At 42.9% G+C, this 22,085-nt stretch overlaps 1 protein-coding gene across 3 annotated transcripts in view; it reads right to left on the bottom strand.

The window, feature by feature from the left end:
• Window positions 1-22,085, bottom strand: part of SUFU (SUFU negative regulator of hedgehog signaling) — a 93,319-nt gene that overhangs the window by 69,442 nt on the left and 1,792 nt on the right. For all 3 annotated transcript variants that reach the window (XR_010722270.1, XM_066191020.1, XM_066191018.1), the window contains exon 2: window positions 17,829-17,963. Coding sequence is in view for 2 of the 3 variants with exons in the window: in XM_066191020.1 (XP_066047117.1) it covers window positions 17,829-17,963 (135 nt within the window). In the remaining variant the exon portion in view is untranslated. The remainder of the gene's footprint in view (window positions 1-17,828; window positions 17,964-22,085) is intronic.

Here is a 22,085-nt window from a genome sequence, read left to right on the forward strand (position 1 = left end):
AAAAGGATGTTCTCCTCATAGAACCAGCCATCCAGGGAGTGGAATCTGGATGTGCAGTGAATCCTGTGTTCTGTAACCACACATGGAGATCTGCCTAACTGATTGATACAGGACAGTGACAGCCTCATAAATGCAAAGTTGTGCCCTGGACAATCAGCATCCCTATAGTGTTTTACTAGTTTCACATATCAGTTAGTAAAGGAAAAAAGAAATATGTCTTAAAGGGAGAAACGAAAATGCTTCAAAGTGGATATTTTTAAAGAACTGATTCCAGGAAAAAGCATAAACCAGAAACTGAAACATATTATGAATGTTATAAGAAAGTTTTAAGAAAGATCAAAGTTAAGAGAAAGCCTTTGAGTTGATCTTTCACAGCTAATTTTTTTGGAAAGTAAGATGGCTCTCTATTGAACTTCCTCCTTTCGAGGCATATTCTGAAACAACACAGCTTTACTCCTAATATGCAACAAGCTGGAGTTCAGTGGGCTTTTTTTTTTTTAACCTCTTGGATCTCTGCTTCCCAAAAATAACTGTTTAAAGAAGACCACACATGCATTACATTGATACATATGAAGGTTACTGAGTAACAGAAGTGTTTAGGCGAACATCCCTCAAATCTACATTGCTGGTCAGCAACACACCAGTAGTCACAAAGCAGTAAAGCTGAGGGGCAACATTACTTAAATGGATTTGTTCATATGGTAGTGTGACTCTTAAACTAGAGAACTACTAAATAAGAGGTAAGGAAACAAGCATTAAGCTACTTCCCTTTTAAGATTTTTAAAAAAATCCCCAAAGAGTCAAGATGTATCTTCCAAAGAACACTCAGAAAATGCAGCATACAATGCTTATATTCTCAAAATAACAGTTTAATCTTAGAAGAATTTTATTTGCATGTAAGAGATTTGTATTTAAAGTTAAAATGTTTTTGAATAGTTAATGGTCACAAGTTGGTGAAAATACAGGGAAAATTTAAAACCATGCAATTCACCTACACTGTGCAGCTGTTCTGAGGTAACAGTCTATAAAGTAAAAGCCTTTGATCTGTTTAATTTTAGCTTGGTAATCTGGTTTTGAGGAAATTGTGACACATGTGGCCTTGAATACTTGTGATTACTTTGGAAATACTTTATGCTTAATTTAGACAGGTCTTTAGTAGAAAGAAATATTAATATTCAGAATGTAATTAGCATAGTAATTTTGTTAGTATTTTTGCCAAAGGTTTTGCTTTTATTCTTAATAAAAGTCTTGTGTATTTGAAGATAAGATCAATGTAGCTGTTTCAACAACTGTCATGAAATTTCTCTCACTGAACAATGGACCATAATCCAGGATCAGACCTCCTGGATGAGGTTTGGGGGATGTACCTGAGAATGGAGGCAGACATGAGCTTCAGGAGCTACACAGACCTACAACCTTCCAGTATGCTTCTGACCCTTGGTCTAGGAAAATCACAGAGAAGTATCCAGTAGCCAAGTTATGCAGCTTGAGAAGTTAAGCCTCTCTTATGGATATCCTTTTTACTACAAGTGCTCACACTGGGCCCAGCTTCAAAATTCGTGATGATAAGGATGCATCAGTCTGCTAGTGGAGAGGCAAGTAGCATGGGAAATGATTTTTCCCAGTTAGAAACCCAAGATCTCCAGGTACATGTGCCAGTGGAAGACAGAGCAAATGGCTTATCATCTCTCACAAGGACAGAGACTCTTCTCTAGTCCATGTGGAAACACTGGGTTCTCATGGCAGTCTCTTCCTTTTAGAGTATGTCTCCCCTGCTTAAGCATTGTCTTTGGAGTATGACAAGAAGCTGGACAAAAACCCCACCATACCTTGCAGGCTTGCATGCATTCAAACTTGTGCTTCTTCCTGTAAGTACCAAATTTCCCCCAAACTTCTGAAAAACTTCTAGAGAATCAACTGCCTTCATCCAGCCCCAGTCAATGAACAAATTAAAAACCCTAACAATACTTCCAGAAGAGAAAGACCAAACAAGCCTCATTTCAACAAAAAAAAAAAAAATGTGTGGAAGGGTAATGATAACCCACAGATGGAAGAAATCTTGCTAAAGCACATGGAAGCCATGAGTTCTTCCATGGACCTCCCCACATTCTCTGCTACCTGAATCTGCACCAACCTGCTCCCTTTCCAGTGGAAAGCATTCCTAGCAGGTCACTCTGACAAAACTCCTGTGCCAGCTGCAGAGGCAACATACATTTATTACGGCCTTTGATCTACAGAAACAAGATCCTGGTACATTTTGGGGCTGGTTTCTCTGAGACCTAGGGAGGTGAGGACTGAGAGGGTAGGTTTGGTGTGGGTTTTTCTGGTCATGGTTAGGTTGGTTGGGTGTTTTTGTTTTTTGGTTTTGGTGTTTTGAGTTTTTTGTTTGTTTGTTTGTTTTTTTGAGGGGGGGTTGGTTTTTTTGGTTTTTTTTTGGGTTTTGGTGGGGGTTTTGGGTTTTTTTTTTTGGCAGGGGAGGGTGGTAGTGGTTTAAATCTGAAAGTAACCAATTCAAACTACAGCCAATTTAGAACAAGGACTTGGGAGCTTAGTTCAGCATCTCAGCACTGAGATGCTTTACAGGTCATTTCTTCAGCCAAACTCCTGCAGTGCAGCAGTCCAAAAGCATCTCAGTTGTACAGTAAGATGATGATCTGAGATGGAATGTGTGCAGGAAGAAAGCCTCAGAAGTAGTATTTTGTATCCCTGCATGGTCCTGGCTACACAAACTGAAAGCTACAGTACAGCATTAAGTTTCTGTACTAACAGATCTGAATATTTCACATAATTTGTTTTATGCTTGGTTCTGCTGAACCCTGGAGTTTTGAGGGAATGTTTCTAGTAAACACTTCTAAAACATTATGAAGAGGGGAAGAACCCATATTTTGCCCCTAAACTAAATATGTGAAGTATAAAGAATCAGCATGGACTATATTGTGCCCACCACTGCTTTGTTCCCTCCAACACAAGGGCACATCACCTTTTTAGCCAACCCAACTGCAAAGCAACCGGGTAGGTTTTCAGAAAAATAAACACTGATGGAGAAATTCTTGGCTTGCTGCATGCTCACTGGCACACATCACATAGTTTTATATTATGACTACAGCAGTAGTAGAAGGCTCTGGCATCTGCCAAGTCAAATCCAACCCCATATTTAATATTAAAACCTTATTTTGTCAAAAGAGCAAAAATAAACCTTTCAAAAGCCAAGGTCATATATTACACGCCATTCTTAGGTTAAAACTCCCTTTATCCGTTCAGCAAATCAGCTCAGCAGAACAAACCACACTGCAGCACTGCACATATGCTGGAGGAGCCTGGCTTGTTCCTTTAACTGAGGTAAGAGTTTCACTGATCATGATATTTAGTTCCAGCAAAAGAATCCAAAGAAATAGAGGCCCCTTTATTTACAGAGCTGTGCAACCAGGCCCCCCTGAGCCCCCCACCACCCCACGCTCTGCCAGGCCCTCTCCTGAAACCACACACAGAGAACTGAAAAGCTGCTCCCCTCTGCAGCAAAGTACCCAGGGCGTTTTTCACATCAAATAACCCAGCTTAAGAGGATCAAAAGCCAAAGTAACCCTTTGCTTTAAAAGCAGCTCTGAAAACCAGAGGCTTTTCAGTTTAAATCAAAGCTATTTGCCAAAGCATTTTCATTCTCACTTCTGCAAGGAAGAAGGGAAGGTTAGCTTCACTGCAGTGCAAATGGCAGTATTTCTGCAATTCTGCTTTTGAAAGCTACACAGCTCTGCACAAGGAGCAGAGTGTACTAGGTGTTTATTTTTTTGAGAGTTTAAGAGTATGTGCATATAAATATATTAGGTGAACCAATCCCTGGAAAAGGGAGTTTACATAGGGAAATCACTATGATTATTTCAGTCTCAGAACAACAAGAAAGCCCTTTCAGGCTGTTTGGGGATAGTAAGGACTGCACTTTCAGAAGTCACAGCTGCACTCCCAACAACTTCAGAGAGATAAACTGAGTCTCTTCTGGGAAGCAAGGTCACAGCACTCTGGAATGACTTGTGTCAGACTCAGTTTTCAGCTGCTTCAACACTACTTTTGTGAAGCTACTTAAGATGCCTTTTACTTCAACTCCTTAATTGCATCTTTCCACGTTTTCAACAAAGACAGTTACTGGTTCTGCTGCTGGTGAGCTACTCTGATACCATTTCGAAGGCTGCAGAAATATAGTATCATTACATTTCAAAACCAGAAGTCAGGAAAAGCTGCTGTTATTCACATCAGTACCAATTTTAATTGTACCCACAATCCCCATCCCACCCACCAAAAAAATCCCCAACACAGTCATTGCCAATCCATAGCTTTCAGTACTCCAGATCAGCTTCTCAGGATCTCTTCAAAGTTTGTGGAGATAGTCAAACCAAGGTGATGAGCAGGATCCACCACTCTGCCTGATGACACTAAAGCACTTTGGAGTCCAACTCTGAATAGTGTTTTAAGGCTGCAGAAGTAATACCCATCCCAGAAGATTTTTCTGTTAGGTAGCAAGAGAATACTAGACACAGAGAGGACTGGTGTCACAAAAAGGTACTCAGTGACTGACTTCACAGATCCTCCCTGAGAATCACTTTGATCACCTGAGACATAAATCACTTCTCTTTTACTGCCCACTAACAAGCAACACAAAGGGTGGTCTCTTGTCCAAAACCAAAGGAAAAGCCTTCAGCAGCCAGTGAGCTAAACACTTCAGTGTCTCGGTCTCCTGGGAAGGACATCAGGCAAGAGCTGATGTGCCTTAAACAAGATTATGAACAGTCAGTCTTCTGAATTCACGCTGCAGGTGCATTGCATAATTTCTACCCACAATAAGATAATGATCCTCAGATTCCAGAGCTTAAGGGAAAAAGAATAAGAAGAAGAAAAAAAAAAAGGAACTGTACCTAGTGCTTCCAGCATCTTCTCTAACAGGAAGCAGTTGTTTTTAGTGCAGCTGTCAAACAGAATAAAACTCTCATCTGAGAACCCTGACAGCAGGCTGGGAGGTTCCTGTGAAGCAATTTCATTAAAAAGTAGGCACAGAAACCCCTTTATATAAAAGGCTTTAAAAGTATCCAGAAGAGTTACTTCAGTCAAAACCTACCTGCTTACTCACATATTCTCCTGGATTGTTTCCTGACATTTAAAAAAGTATTCATTCACTTAAAAACATTTGAGAGAAGCAGGGAGTGGTTATCTGGATGTCAGATGGTTATCTCTGCTGAGCGCTTAGCAGGAAATTCCATGAGCTCCTGCCACCCCAAACTTGCGCACAGTCTTACTGGACTCCTTTGTAGCTTGATTTAAGAAAAAACTCCATGGATAAGCAGGGCAAATATAAACATAAAATGAACATGTGCTCAAAGATTTTTGTTCTTGTAAAATCATGGTTGGAAAGTGAGTGACACGGTGCTCAGAGATGTCAGTCTATGGCAGCTGCTGCTTAGAGCTTGCTCTTGCAGTACATCATATCAAATGTATAAGTCATCAACTAAATGGAAAACTCTTCTAGAAAGTTAAATTGTTTTTAGAGATTTATTCCAACATCTAAATCCAAACAGATGCAGAGGCACTTACTCTGCAGTTATTTGAAGGCGTTTCTCAGCTTTCTGAAATACCCATGTAGGATCCACTTAGAAAGATTACACTGAGATAGATCTGGGTAAAAATTTGTGAATTGATTTGTGCTGGCCAGTATGAAAATAGAACTGTGTTTCCCTGAGCTACCATTCAACGAGGGAAGAGCTGTTACAGGGCAGAAGGGAAAGAGGAGACAAGGTACAGTTTCACTCACACATACACAACACTGATTTCACAGATTTTACTATTCAGCTTCTTCAAAACTCAGCCAGTTACAATCTTGTCCCTGAAACTTGGAGACTCACAGTTTAGATTTTGTTTTTATAAAACTGTCTCTGTAAATAACAAATGTTGACACAACAGATAAATTGTTTTTTCCTCTAAACCTACAGAGTCAAGCCAACCTTATTCGTAATCCTTGTTGTTGTGTCGTGTAGACACAACTTTTATATAGCGTCACTAGATAGTGATCAAACTCCGGAATAGGAACTAGGGATGTGATCCAGGGAAGTCAGCCATCTGAGAAAGCATCAATAGGAAACTTTTGAAGGTCCCTTCCAACCCAAGTGATCCTACAAAGCATCATGGACAAGAACACAGGTATAAACTTCTACTGATACTCTGTATCCAGAACAGTGCTTGCAGGACCCACAGCTGACAATTCATAAACACTTGAGTTAAGCCTGTTTTGACAGAAGTGGTTCCTATACTCAGCTCCTGAACTGTGCTTTCTCAGGCCTAGTGCGTTACAGTAAACCACCACCAGTTTTCTGGTCCCTTTAATGTGCTGGGCTGCAAGTTAAGGCAATCTAGGGGTTGCCTCTGAGGCCCTGCTATCCATGCCATGAAAGCAGTAGCATCTGGGAGAAGGACAGAATCATGCTTAGCTGCTGGAGGTTAATCCCTTTGAGCTCTAGAGGCTTTGGAAGCATTATTGTCTCGTTCTCGAGAGTGCAAACATACAGTCACACCTGTCAGAAGAGAGCTTGCAAAAGGCTGCAAAGGCCCTATTGGTGCCAAAGGGATCAATCTGCCCCGTTATTAATGCTACGTTGGCAAAATACAGAATACGCTGAAAGTGCTAAAAGAGCATCCAGGTAACCTAAGTTTGAACCCCCGGCCTGCTACAAACTTCTCATCCTCCTCAACAGGTTACTTAGGAATTTGATTCTCAGATGTAAATAATGATAGTTCCCTGCTTCAAAGAGTAATGTGACACGCTCATCATATAGGAAATGCTTATATACTCCATCTATCAAGGTCACAAAAGCTGGGAAATTAACTCCACATTCTGCACAGCACGGACAAATACGGAACACGGGAAATGACTAAAACAAGCAAATATGAAACAGGAGGTTGCATGGGATATGTCACTCCTTACTCCAGCAAAAGATGTTCACATGAGGGCAGTCCACATTTTATTTTCTCCATTTTGTGGTGCATGGATGTAGCTATACCAGTAGATGATGGTTTACTCTCCCATTATAACTAAACTGACAAGACCAAACCATTTCGTCTTCATGATTTCCAAAACAACTTATTAAAAATAAATAAATCTATGTGTAATCGAGTAACTGGACTACTAACCATGCGTTTCAGCTCAAGGGCTCACACAGCTCTCCACAGAGCTACTCTGGCTTCCCACTTCATGGCCAGCTGAATCAGTCCCAGCCCAGATGAGGTGTTGAGAGCAGGTTCTGAACCACCACAACCAGCACCACAACTGAGGTTGTGCTTCTTGGCAAAGAAAGTGCAAAGAGCTTCACTGCAAAAGCCTGGGAAGTCGCAGCAGACTTGCATCATCTTAATGCCCACTGAAAGGATCTAGAAAGAAAAGCTAGGGGTACAATAAGGATTTACTATTGCATTCACAAAAGAAGAGTCAAGGCATTAATGAAAAAGAAAACTTATCAAGATCTGTAACATTTTACTTAAGCTGCCTATTTATGCTGCACTTCAGAACTACCCATCCCTCATTTCTACAAGGTCCAGAAGAACAGTGCTCTCATTTGGGCTCAGCTGGAAGTGATTCTGCCAACGAAGCACACAGTCACTGCATGACACAGTACACTAGAGAAGACAAACTTTCATCTGCACATGGATCCCACTTGATATTGGAACTGAATCCTTAGCTCTGATAGACAGGGAATGGTAATACATTTCCACAACTTCACCAAAGGGTTCAGCTGCAACCTCACCAGTGAAGAGAACATTAGCAAAGGGCTAGTTTGAGCCAGTGTGGCTGGGAAGAGCAGTATTGCTGTGCTTGGAGAGCAGCTGGGAAAAGGGCATCAACTTTACTTGCAGTGTCTGCTGGCTCCTTCCTAGCTCCTATTGCAGAAAGTTCTGCAGCTGCTGGGAGGAACCTATTTGCATAACAAAAGTGCCTTTCAAAAGCAGTATGGGGAGGGTGGAAAGAATATGAAAAAAACCTCAAGGCCACTGACAGCTACAGTTAGTATTTTTCAGCATTGCCTAAAGGTCTCAGGTGAGGCTCAGGACTCCAATATTTTACATAGAATATAAACACTGGGGTCCTCCATCACTTTCCTGCTGGCTAAAGAAGATACATTAAGAAAAATCACACAAGAAGCAAATTTAGCATATCCTTGAGAACATTTTTAGGACTCTCATACAATTAAGTTTTCAGCTGTGCAATAAATGAACTCGGGGCTTAAAAGATATTCAGGAGCTTTTAGGAGCTTGAACTCCAACAGCTTGCAAGCAGGCTGTAGGCACTCACGTATTGCTGGTTGGCAAAATGCTCAATGTGAATCAGCAAGGTGCACCTGCAGCCCAGAAAGTCAGCTGCGTCCTGGGCTGCACCACCAGAGGTATGGCCAGCAGGTTGAGGGAAGTGGTTCTGCTCTTCTACTCTGCTCTTGTGACATCCCATCCAGACTGCTGCATCCAGCTCTGGGACTCCTGTCCTAAAAACGACATGGATTTGTTGCAGCGAGTCCTGAGGATGGCCAAGAAGATGCTCAGAGGACTGGGGACAGGCTGGGAGAGTTGGGCCTGTTCAGCCTGGAGAAGAGAAGGCTCCAGGAAGACCTTAGAGCACCTTCCAGTACCCAAATGGCTGGAGAGCTGGAGAAAGACTTTTGACAATGGCATGAAGTGACAGGAGAAGGGGGAATGCCTTTAAACTGACAGAGAGTAGGTTTAGATTAGATATTAGGAAGAAATTATTTACTGTGAGGGTGGTGAGACACTGGCACAGGGTTGTCCAGCAGAGCTGTGATGCCCCATTCCTGGAAGTGTTCCAGGCCAGGCTGGATGGGGCTTTGAGCAAGCTGGTCTAGTGGGGATTGGAGCTAGAAGATCTTTACAGTCCTTTCCAACCTAAACCCAGGTCTATCTCTATAATCCTGATGGATCTGGAATTCAATCCTTGATCTTTCACTTCATCAGCTATAGAAATCCAAACAATTCTGCCTTCCCTGGTGAACTGTTACATAGTCTCATTTCATTGCAAAGGGTGTACTTAAAAATATACAGATGAGCACCATGAGAGATCTTAATCAATTAAACAGGCAGCAAAAGGTCCTTGGAGCTTGAGCTGTAATTCCAGGGAAAAGGAAGCACTGGACTGCTGGTGAAAGACTCCCAAAAGGGAAACATGTGAAATCTGCAATGAAAAGTCTACTATAGATATATTTTTTAATCTGCCTGTAAGTGTTAAGCTTCTTCTGCAAGACTATCTTTCATTTGAAACTTTTGAAACTTCCAGGGCTTGTCAATGTTACATGAACTCCATTTGTTGTAAGACAATGTCCAAAAGGACAAAATAAGTCTGCCTCTTAAAAATCAAACAAAGGAGGAAAGAAAGTGTCATTCCTTCACCATCCTTTCAGTGGCTCCAGGCTTACCCCAAAAATTTTTAATAGTGGCAAAACAGTTTTGCCTCTCAACCAAAGCACTTCAGTTATGGGAACTGCAAAATTGCTCAACTTGTCTTTCAAACAGCAGGAAAGTTGGGAGAGAGATGTCAACTTACAGCATACTTCAGTACTGCTTAGTGCAGTAAGCAGGAGCACTCTCCTCGTGTTCCTGATCATTTTTGGAGGAATAACCCGCCCAGTAAAAAACACAGAGGTCAGCATACAGCTCATCACAACTGCTCTCTTAGAGAAAATCCCCCATCTATCTCTGAACACTAAATTCTTTGCTTTTCTGCTTAATGTTACTCTTCTGGATAAAAAAGGAATTCGAGGCCCAGAGACATATTATTTTTGCGTAATAAGGTTATACATATGGATTCAACTTAGCTAGGAAATGTCAACTTAAGGCTTGTCTTCATGAGGAAATTTACTGTAACTGGTCTACCAGTATAATTACATTGTTGTAGTTCTACTGGTAAAATTCCCCTGTTGAGCCTTATTCATAACAACAGCTGCCTTTATGGTTTATTTTTGTCGACTATGCCAAAAAAGGCCCCTGCTCCAGAAAGGCCACAACAATTTACAGCGGAGGAGGGAAAGGAGCTGTGCCAGTGCAACTGGAGCAGTAGAAAGAATAACAGCATAGAAATGGCAGTATTTCTTTATACTAATGAGTTATTTGCTACAAAAGAAAAAGGTGAAATACTGTACGAAAACTATACTGTACATCAGATATCATTGCAGGTAAGGTATGTGCCAGTTTCCTGCTACATTTCATAGCTTTGGTAAAGGCCCCCAAGCCAGACAGTGGTCTGCATCAGCCCCTATGTGTGCATCCTTTTGTTGCTGCCTCCTCCCCAAATACTGCAGTGCATTTTTCCCAGGAGTACTCTTTTCCCCCCATTCCCTTATAGAAGCAATGCCTTGCCACCCAGCAACTGCCCAGGGCCCCTTGGACTGACCCTCAAAAACAAATGGGCATTTAAGACCAGTCCCTCTGGTTTACAGTTTGCATCTCAGGGACCAGGGATAGCTGGAAAGCAAAAAGCACTCTTTGCAAAAAGGATTTTAAAACAATTGCCCTTCACTTCGGCAGTGCAAGAATGCTGAGCTAGACAAAACAATGAGCCATCTGTGCACTCTTCCCTCCTTCCCTTGTCTGTATCCTCTGAGCTTAAATCACAGCTCCCCAAGAATGGCTGAGTCCCCCTTCACCTCCGCCCACTCTGTTTACACCCTGAAAAAAACAGTTTTCTGGCCTATTTTTTTTCTTTTTGTTCTTAAGAGCCCTTGCAAAATCTTCCTTTAAACCTCAGCCCTTTGTCAGGTGGTATCCCATCTACCCAGCTTTGTCAAGTGATCAAAAAGTGCCTCCCACCAGTGATCCGTTCCTTGTTTACCATCCCTAGAGGCAGAGTGGCACTCAGGAGCCCTACTCACCCCTTTGTCCAAGGAAGGCAATACCATCTGAATGGGAGACCACCAAGATTTGCAGCCCTCTTTTGTTAGCCTGGTGTCACTGCCTATTGGGCCTTGATTCAAAATTGAGATGACAGTAGAGAGGCAGCTGAGTTAGGTCATCACCACGGAGTTTCCAGCTTAGAACAGAGAAACACCAACAGCTCCAATTTCACATAAATTTGGCAACTTTATTGTAAGTGGTAATTTGCTGTTACCAATTGTAGCCGCTGCCTCATCAAGAAACATGCACTATTCTAGTACTAGTCAAGAAGCCATGTTCCCAACATTCAAAACGCATTGAGGAAAAAACAAAGGGGATTAGGTATGAATAACAATTCGGATCTATTTCTTCAAACATTTATTTTGTTAGTATCTCTATTCCAGGCAGCAAATGGATTAAAAAATGTCAATGATCTCACAGTTGGAATGGCTGCACTGCTCAAAAACACTTTTACCTTCATGTCTCATTGAAAGAAAAAGCTGACAATTTTTTAATTCTTGATTTTTAAAACATCATAAACAGACCTTTATCACATAAAGCAATCTTTTACTAGAACACCCAGTTTTGATCCCCAATTGCTTCTCTTCCTGGCAGGCTGAATTCACTGGGAGAACAGAGCCTGCAAATTCTCCCACATCATTCAGCACTAACCCAGCTTGGAGATCAGAGTAAGGAAGCCATGTCTCAGGATCTACTCTCCTCCACTGTGCCAAGATCATAAATGTAGAAGCTGGCAAAAAACCCCCCCATAAAATCATCCAGCTTGAGCACTATGCCCCTTCCCCTGCATGGCAGCAAGAGGCTCATCCTACCAGGATGCAGCACTGGAGTGCAGACACACTACTGAACAGGAAGTGGTGTTTGCCTTCAATGCTCGGCACTAAACCTTCTTCCAATCTTTTCCTCCCTTTTTTTATTTTATTGAAAACAGTCCTTCTTGTAAATTCAACTACCGTGCTGTAAATGTTAAATGAATTTCCTCCCATGCCTCACAAAAACATTCCAAATCTAGCACAGTTCAAGAGTGGTCTCGTCCCACAACCCCTGCATGTAAACACAGATAGACCGCAGCACAAAGCAGGCTGCTCTCTGTAGGTGGCCTACATCTTTCATTTCACTAAGGGTACTAACCACCTCCAGCAAATGACATTTGGAAGCCAAGTGCACTCTGCCTTGGAGGAGGGAAAATCAGATTTCCCTGCAGTGACCAACAGCTTCAGGGGAGGTCTGCCTCCAGCAGTGAAACACAAGCCTTAGAGGGTTCTGGTGCATGGCAGTCACTAGAGGGACACATAAATAGGCATAATGCTTGGTTTAACTGTTGGTTGTTTTGGTTTTTTTTTTCCTAGGAAATAGAGAATTCAATCCTACACGATCACACTTGTGCATATGCTCCTTTAAAATGTCTGAACTCATTGGTCAAATTCAATCCAGTCCTTCAGAGGAAGAGCTGTCCCCAAAAAGTCACATTTCTGCAAAGTATGCAAAAACAAACAGCCAGATAGAAGAGAAAGATCTACAGGTGTTCCCATTAAGCAAGTTTCAGTAGAAGCACAACTGTGTTCCTAGACGCCAGAGAATTCACACAGGTGAGACTTGTTACAAGTACCTTCATTTTAAGAAAAGCTCATTCCAACTCATATCTTCATAGGTATGAAAAAATCTAATCACAAGGCAAATTCATTAAAAGACGGATTTTATTGTGCTGTGCAGCTAAACTACTCTTTCCAACTCTGACAGATTCTCAAATAAACTATCATTGAAAGAAAACACTTTTTTTTAAATCACAGAACTCCCTAATTTCATGGCCTCTCCCTTTGCACTCTGCCATGAACCCTCCTCTCTTCTCTTTGCCTCAGACAGAAGACCAAATGAAAAAAATAAGCATTACATTTGGGGTCAGTCTTTGATAGGCAGACAAGACCTGGGAAGAAAAAGGAAGTCCAGAGTATGGTGCTCACCTCGGACCCTGTCCCCTCCAAGTCCTACCTCTGGTACCTCTTTCCTAAATTGATGCTCACTGATATCCTCTTCCATGTAATTCCCTTTAGCTGGGGCAGATGCTCCACCTCCAGCAATCTTTCATCTCTCAAGGTAGACATGCTGAACTTCACAAATCTTATCTGAAATATGGATCCACCACCCCTCTCTAATTTACCGCCTTCCAAAAGGCCCTCTGTTTTATCATGAAAACAAAGAGGGGCAGAGTCAGTCTCCACTATTTAAAAAGTGTTCACAGTTACCTTGGAGTTTGGTGTAATATTTCAGCACTGCTTTAGGCATGCGGTTTATAAAGCACTTAGGGACCCATTAAACAGCAAAATTTAAGGCTAAAGGCTGGCAAGCTGAGGGCAGTGAGCTTTTAAATTTATGAAAGGCTACAGAACTAAGAGGCCACTAAAGTGACAGCTGTCAGCACCACTCCGTCCTACATTCATGCAGGTTCAAAGGAGAAGCCAGCATGGACTCAAAAGAAAGAGAGCACTCGTTCCAACTTCCAGGCTATTTTCTAAATACTCTTTTCAAACTCCTTTTATACTGAGAAAAAGCCTTCCAGAAAACATCCACCCCTCTGCAAGCCCTGCATTGGTTACCTGATCCAGTTTTGTGCTCCTTTTTCTTCCTCCCAGCTCTAACAAGCATCCTTGCCCTTTTACAAGTTAAGGTCATTCAGAGGATCTATACAAGCAAGCAGAACACAAGCTGGACTGAAGATCTTGAAAGGCTCATGCCTACCCTTACCTTTAATAGGGAGGCACCACCCACAGAGACAACACGTTATCCCGGCATGCACCGCTCCCTCCTGATCCAAATGGAAAGCAGCACAAATCAAAAGGACCACAGCAAGTTGGAACCTGTTGTCTCAGCGGGTGGTACCCTGCATCTGTAATAGAGATGAAGGCAGCTGTAATCTCTCCGGTTTTATGCAAATGGGATGCTGCACTTCGGCTCCTGGCTGGGGGCCAGGGAAAAAAACAAAACCAAAACCTCCAAACCCCACCACCCTTGTCAGTATGAAGCTGATGTAGTAAATATCAAAACACAGTTGGCACGTCACTTTGCGGGATGTGGGAAGACCACAAATGAAAATCTTATCTCAATCTATCCATAATTTAAGCCTTACTTTCTATTTCAGCTCTGAATTACAGCCCTGCAATTTTAATACAAATAAGACTATTCAAGGTGTTCAGAAATTCTATCCCATCATGGGTTTCGCTTCCCCTGCACTTCTTTAAAGTGTTAAGAAAAAGGATGAGCACTTGAACTACAGAACAGTTAAGTGGAGACTCAACTTTGGCCTTAGAGCAAACTGAAGACAGAAGCCAGTCTGGGAAAAACACATTTTCCTTTTTAGTCCCTGGACAGCCCTGCAAACCTGTGCCAGAACAACCTGAGGCTGGCACGCACTGTGGCACCACAGTAACACAATCACAGAACGCATAAAGTTGAAAGGGATCATAGTGTGTCACCTGGTCGAACCTTCCTGATCATGCAGGGTAATCCCAGAGCAAATGGGACAGGGTTGTGTCCAGATGGTTCTCTAGTATCTCCACAGCCTCTCTGGACAATTTGTTCCAGTGCACGGTCATCCACACAGTAATTAGGTTCTTCCTCATCTGCAGGTAGAACTTCCTGTGCATCAGTTTCTGCCTGTTGCCTCCTGGGTCAGAGACTCCTGAGAGCTGCTGCAAAGGCAGCACTCAGCAGTAGCTGAAGCTGGCATTGCCACTGATGGAGTCTGAGTCCAGCTACATCTGCTGATACTGCCTTCCTCATGCACCTGTCCTCCACCAAGGAAGAAGTCACCATAATGTTTGTAAACTGCAGGTATGATCAGGCACCTGTCCCTTGACTTCACTGATGGATTGGCATCAGAGCATGAACCTGCAACAGCCAGCTGAGGCACTGGCTTTGTGCAGACACACATTCCTTGCTGCAGGCAGTTGCTGCCAGCAAGGGGTGGAGAAGAGCGCAGGACTCAGCATCTCCTCTCCCACAACTGCACTGGCCACATGCTTCCTGCCAGCAGGCTGCACACACTCACCACCCTTCAGAATGCAAGAACAGTCAAAAAAAAAAAGGACCAACTTTAACCCTGCTGAAGACATTTAAGAAGTTACACATTTGTTTTGAAAGAAGATAGAAAGAGCTAAAAATGGAGTGTAACTTGCAAAAACATCCTGGAACGATTTCTGCTGCCACTCAAGTTGTGCAACATGCTCGACTGGAGAGACTTATTTCCATGCAAGCAGCTTGGCATGAAATCCCACTGAAAGGCCTGTGGTTCCCTAATGCTGTCATGACATCATGATTTAGGATTTTTAGAGCTATCAGCCCAGCACAGCTGGTGTCATGGTTGCCATTATACCATGAAACACTGAGGGGTTTTCAATGAAAAAGGTTTCCTTGTTTGAAATTCTTAGGTTTCTTCCACCTTATTCTACAGATTCTCAAAACCAGACTGTCTCTGTAAGCAGAGCATAGCTGATACGTAAGCAGAGCAGGAAACAGTGCTGCTTTAACTGAAAATAAATCTGTCAACAAGGAGGCACCGAGAGAGCTCTACTTCAGACTTTTCAGGTTCTTATTAAAAATATAAATTAAAGTCAACATTTTCACATTATTTGCTACATCTGTTTGCTATTCCATTATAAATAAAAATACGGGGGCCTCCAATTCAGTGTTCATTCACTCAAAAAAATAAAGAAGTCCTTAATACTGCATTATAACTGTTCTAAACTGTACTGTATTACCATGAGAGGTCCACAAGGAATAAATTATGCATTACCCAAACTGGGCAATTAACAAGACCTTTGGCAGTGTTCTATCTTTCCCCTTCTAAAGTATGAAGGGCAGCAAGGCTATGGAAGCACATCCCTGTTGTAGGAACCTTGCTGACTGTCACAAGCAGACGCATCTCTGCACTCTTTGTAGACACCTAGGAAACCAAAAAACCCCACAAACCCTTTCCTGTCTCCAGAGGCCAGGGCAATCAAGCAGAACTCAGTGCCACACTGGTGTTAAAGGAAATATACCAAAGATTTAAATAACTGCCCTGCTACCCCATGCTTCTGCCAACCATTTCACAGCACACTTTACCTCAGACAGCAGAATCCCAAAGCCCTTCAAGCAAAAAAGAGACATATTTTCTTAAATAAAGCTTTATTAAATTTCCTGTCAGAGAACAAGAACCTCATGAGAACATAGGAAAATCCACCACATTCCTAAAGTGTGCACCCAGGGCTGGGCTGGTGATGTGCAGCTCCCAGAGCCATCAAATTTCAAGAGCAGTTTTAGCAAACAGCAATTGCTCTTGGGAGTGAGAACTGCTGGTGAGTGCTCAGCTCCTCTGAAAATCTTCTCTCAGCCAGTCTACAGTGCTCATGTACCAGCTGATAACTTCAGGTTCAGTCTTTAGGAGATGTATACGTTTTGACAGCTCTACCACATGCATAATTGTATATTAAGACTTTTGGACATAAGGTAGAACCAAGCTACTTGACAGGACAAATACTATTAATCTTTGTAGCTCCAAGAACGAGGCCAAATTAAAGGTGACAGACTGCAGACAGCTGAACATCTCAGGGTGAGTGACACAGGGACACAGTGCTGTGGAGCTGGGGATGCTGTTCCAGCCACACAGAGAGAAACACACACCTGATTTACAAACAAAAGCAGCATGTGAAGGCCTACATGTTCACACTCAGACCTCTTGTGGAAGGAAGGGAAGGAGGCCTTAAACTTAATTTCTTTCACTTGCCCTACTTTTCCTCTGCCTCTACAACTAACAACTGGGGTTTGTTGTTGGTAGATGCATTGGTTAAATGTCCCAGGCAGATCTCTGTGACATTAGGGTCCTGTATAAACTCCAGACTTGTTTTCTGAAAAACAGCTCTGTAACCACAAACACAAGGAGGAAAAAAAACCAGGAGAAACTGCCTTGAGGAATGAGTGAAGTTAAAGAAACTGCCCAACTGCTGCTGTTGCAAGAGAAGCACTTTGATGGAAAAAAACTGGTGACTGAATCTTAACCAAGACAAACAAAAGGAGGAAAGCTTGTGTGAACAAACTGGAGCCTTTGCTGCACCTTTCATCAAGGACATTTATCCTGCAACTATAACACAGCACAAAGATAGTTTCAGTAAAGAGTGACAGCAGAAACCTTATGCCATTTCTGGCTGGTTAAAAGGTCATGTTCACAGCCCCAAAATCATGATGGCTTGGCTACTGCTACTCACTTTAACTGGAGTTAAGGAGTAAGGTCAGCTAACGAAAGGGGGTTATATTAACGAAATAGAGCTAGCTCATGCTGCCTGCTCGGTCTAATCCAAAGTTCCTGCTAGAAACCATCCATACCAACAACCTAGAGACAGTACTTTAATTACTGGAGAAAAGAGTCAAACAATTAGAGTTTTAGGCTTCTGTTTCACAAATTGGCACCTTAGACAGCAGCCACTGGGGTGGCGGTCTGTTGACAGTAACACTGCTGTGCCAGCAACAGCAAAAATGCCCTTACAGCAGTTTTCCAGAGGAAGGCATTTAAATCCTGACCCCTCCCTGTGCATGTTAAGTGTACGACCATAACAGATTACAGAGTGTGAAAAACACAACAAGACAGACAGTTAAAAGAAAACTTCCCAACCAGTTAAAAGAAATTTAAACAAAAATCCACTCAACACAGAAAGGAAACATACTGCATTCAAAGCCTGCAGAAGGGAACAGAATTTCTTCTACATACAAGAAGCGGCATACGTCATCTTTTATGAGACCAGGACTAGGGTGTTCTCAACAGAAAAGCAGCTGTTCAAATAATATGAGCAGCAGGACAGGGTTTTACCTACACACCCCCAAAATGCAACACAAAACACAACGCCCAGCTACAGAACTTAACTGACACTTACTCATGTACTCGGTTGTCTCCATACAAGTCACTTAACCCAAAGCTGACGTAGTGCCAGTGCTCGGGAACATTCAGCGCTGGGTTTCCCAGGTTTCTGTACATGCTAACATAGTCCAGAGGGTCAGGTCCTCCCAACCTGCATTAAGACCAGAAAAATTATTACATAAGTTACTTTACTCAAGACAAATGGTAAGTCTCCCCAGGTGATAGAAGAGGTTGTACAAAGACCTGGTTTAAAACAAAAATTAGAACATTCAAATGACCTCTAAAAAAAAAAATAAAAAGATTGAGGAGAAAGGTTAGGCTAAGTCCAGAAAGCTTTGAGCACAGGAAGACAAAGTACATGTGTGCAACACAAAAATGTTTTTAACGTTAAAGCATAAAAACCTCTGGAAAATCATATTAAAGCTTCCACAAAACACAAAATTGAAAAACTGCTAGTAAAGGAGCAATGGCTGTATCTGCATTGCAAGCTCTTAATTCAGTCCAGAGGCACATACCTCAAAAATAGTGATGCTATTCCTCAAGCAGATTTTGAAATTTCTAAGTTTTGAGGAGAGTAATCCATACTTCTGAACACAGATAAAATAGTTCAAACAGCAGAGGAGAAAAACATTGATTCAGTAAAACTAGCAGCAAAACTTCCAAAAATACACCACTTGCATTAACCCAGAAAGAGTAAAAAGCACCACTGAACCCTCTGCATTAGCATTGGAATGGCTTCCTTAAAAGAACATAACTTAAAAGTCGATGCAGCACAGGCAGGTTACATTATGCAGCAATCACCAGACTGCAGCCACCCTTCCTGCTAAAAGGCACAGGGAATTGAGGCTGTGTGCCAGCGGAGAGCACAGCACATCCTCCTGCCACTCCTGTCACCTCTGTCTGAGCACAGACAGGACAACTCCCTGCTGAAGGAAGGAACATGCTGGACTGTTTTGCTGTTTGCCCTGTCAGTCATAGAACACCTATCACAAGCAGTTATGGCACAGCTGAGCAGCTGTTTAACCACTTGGTGCCTACAACACACTGTCTTCAAGTAAAACTCTTAAGACCCCATTCACTGGAATCAATGATTCTACACCTCAATTCCTCTCATGTCTATTGTCTGTTTAGACCCTGACAAAATCATCTGCAGGTTGCAGGGCATGGCTGTGCTTCTTTCACTTGTCCTGGGGGTTTGTGTATCATCATATGCAGCCTCCATGGCTGGAAGATGGATCCAGCCCTAGTGACAGTGAGACACTATTTTAAAGCCTCTGCCCTCCTCCTGTTGCCTAACCTTATCAAGTCTGTACAAAACAGCATATCAGCTTGGTGTACTAAAAGGCCTCTCCACAGGTGTGCTGTGCTGCCTTGCCCCTACTGCTGCTGGCAAAAAACCAGAGAAGCTGTCCAACATGACAGACTTTACCTAGGACAGCTTCCCCCTCTTAAGTCATATAAGGCCATCATGGTGACTGAGACCAGCTGCAGTTTCTCCAGCAAGTCAGTGAAGGCTGCACACCAAGATACTGGGGCAGGACAGAGGGGATGGGCAGCTTGCCCCCAGTAGTGGCACAGGTGTTCATTGTCAAAGGCTACATCAGAACAATGCAGCCTTTTTGTGTGACAAGTGGCATCTTCGTGGCATAAAAGGCAAACTGATGAGCAAACACGGGGAGAGTGTGTCAGACCCCAGGATGGAGCTGAGTCTGATCTACTGTAGACAACTGAGAAAACCTGTTTTCAAAGTCTAGCAATAGTTTGAAACACTCAGGAATAAACAAGTCCCCTCTAACACCCTTTCCTCACCTGTTCCCTTTCACTGGCATCAGGTCACAATGGAGGCTGAGATCTCTACCAGAAACACCCATTCAGGTGGCTCTGTTCAGAACATGGCACCAATGTGCTGGCCAGTGCACAGCCCCCCAGGGATCCATGCTGGAGGCAGTCAGATGGAAGCAATTCCAGCCAGGATGGTCACTTACCCTTGAGGAGTGGCAGTGAACAGCAGCAGCCATACATAATTATTACTGGACTGGGAAGGCTCCGGAGTGAGGCAGGTTCATACACTGACCAGTGTGAGAGATTAGTCAGTGGTCAGAGCAGTTTGTGGGCTTTGCAATGAAGGGATCACTGCTAAGCAACCAGCGTCTCCCACATGAAGAAAACCTGCTTCCAAACAGGGCTTAATAACACAAGAGAAGTCAAACAATCAATGCTGAAACACTGCTGACACAGGCACTCTGACACTGACGACACACAAGAAAAACCTATACACTGCTCTTTTCAGGACAGGGACTGCTCCATGCTTTTCCCTAGGGCTACTCAAACATACTTGTCAGGTCTGATGCAGATGGCAAGTCCTGCCTAGGACGGCACCAGGCAAGCCAGACACCTCTCCCTCACTCCTGCCAGCAATCCTGTGTTTGTTTCCAAAGGCCAGACTTCTCTGGAGACCAACAGCACTGCACTACCCAAGAGATGGCCACAGCAAAGTGGCACCAGGTGGCCTGGAGCAGCTGAGCTCAGTCCTTCCCAGAGTTCACTATCAGCTGGTTCACATGTTGCTCAATGATCCAGTCACACCATATTTACTCGCTGAGAAATGTAGTAGGCTTGGAAGAGATGTAAACTAAAAGCCTGCAGCAGTGACTAATTCAATTCTGAAAAACACATATCCAAGCCACACACCTATCTATCCCCAAACCGCTGCAACTGCACGAGCATCCAGCAGGAGCTTTAAGCCAGCTACCTGCCTCACATAATAACACAGCCATGGCAATAATGCTCACCAAAGGTTACTCAGCACAGATATTCATCCAGTTTCGGTGGCAGGTTTCACTGCTCTATGCTGGCGCTGCCGTGGTATACATCCTCCCGCCCACGGCAGCCGCGGCAGGGCTCGACCTTGTATCACAATCTACATATCAGTACACGCACTCTCACAAAGAGCTGGGAGCGTTGGAGGATTTTATTAGGAAGAGCCCAACTTCAAAGCCAGAGGTACAGTACAAATTTGTTACATTCTCTATTCATGGAGCTCATTCAGGAGCAGGAAGGGCTGCCTCAGGGGAAACCCTGTATTTGCATCTGCACCAAGAGTCTTCTTTTGACTGATGTTAAGAGCGCTCTGAAGTTTCTGTGGAAGGAGAAATGCAGAACAAGGAGAGGAAAGAGACCCGCAATGGAAAGAAATTGGAAAACTCCTAATTCATTCACCCTGAAAAGCCCTTAGTGTATTGTTTGTAACCACTTCCCAGCAGCTGACAATGGGACTGCTTTTCACAGTTACCTTTCAACAGCCCTTCAGAAGCAGTCTGTGATTCTCAAAAGGCTGCAGACCACAACTTACTGCACAGGTTTTTGAGAGTATGGCCTGAAATTAAGACAAGGTAAAAAAACCCAGTAGTCGAGCCCAAATAATGTCCATTTCAAAACCTAACACAAAAAAAAAGAACAAATTTCATTTTTTTCACCAGCAATTCTATGCAACAAGATATTTCAATTTGACACACTCTACCACATTTTATAATAAAAGTAGACACTGGATATCAAGAGAAACTCCATCTTTGTGCACGGCCTTCACAAAAACAAACTCTTCCAAGAAAAGTTGGGATTCTGATTGAACCCCAAGCTCTCTCCCAAGATATGCAAATAGCATTTTTAAAAACTAGTTCCATTAAGTAATCCACATGGCTAAACCCCTTTATGTAAGAGGCATGGAGTTCTGCACATTCTCCAACGTTACACAGTTAAGATCTGCTCTGATCTGCAAGCCAAAGACTACAACTTCAGCTCCCTGAACAAAAAACACAAATCGCTGTTAACCATCGAGAAACTGATACATATAATTAAAAGCTGATTAGTGTTACAATATTTCTTCTAAGGCAGGGAACTTCATTCAGCAATTTCCTCTTCCAATCTAAACCAACTAACAGGCGGCAACCCAGGCCGAGTAGGGCAGATTAACAGAGAGAGTTGTGGCAGGAGTCTTTCTACCAGACATAATAAAACCAAGCTCCAAGTTTCACCCAACAGCAGAAGAGAAAGAACTTTTGGCGTCCACGGAGGCTTTACCTGGCACAAGCATTTCCTGCACAGGACAGCAGTAGGAAGCTCACCTCTACAACAGAAGCTCTCAGCTCTCACTGTTGGCTGAGCTAACAGCTGGAGGAACCACTAAATTGAAAATGCCAGGATACAGGCCTTCACATCACTTCTTACTTGCAACCTGCCATCACTGCCAGAAGCATTTCTTTTAGTGTTTGAGTTC

Source organism: Chamaea fasciata, unplaced genomic scaffold, assembly GCF_029207755.1.
Source record: "Chamaea fasciata isolate MVZ Bird 193981 ecotype frontalis unplaced genomic scaffold, bChaFas1.0.hap1 SCAF_9, whole genome shotgun sequence".
Classification (NCBI taxonomy): domain Eukaryota; kingdom Metazoa; phylum Chordata; class Aves; order Passeriformes; family Sylviidae; genus Chamaea; species Chamaea fasciata.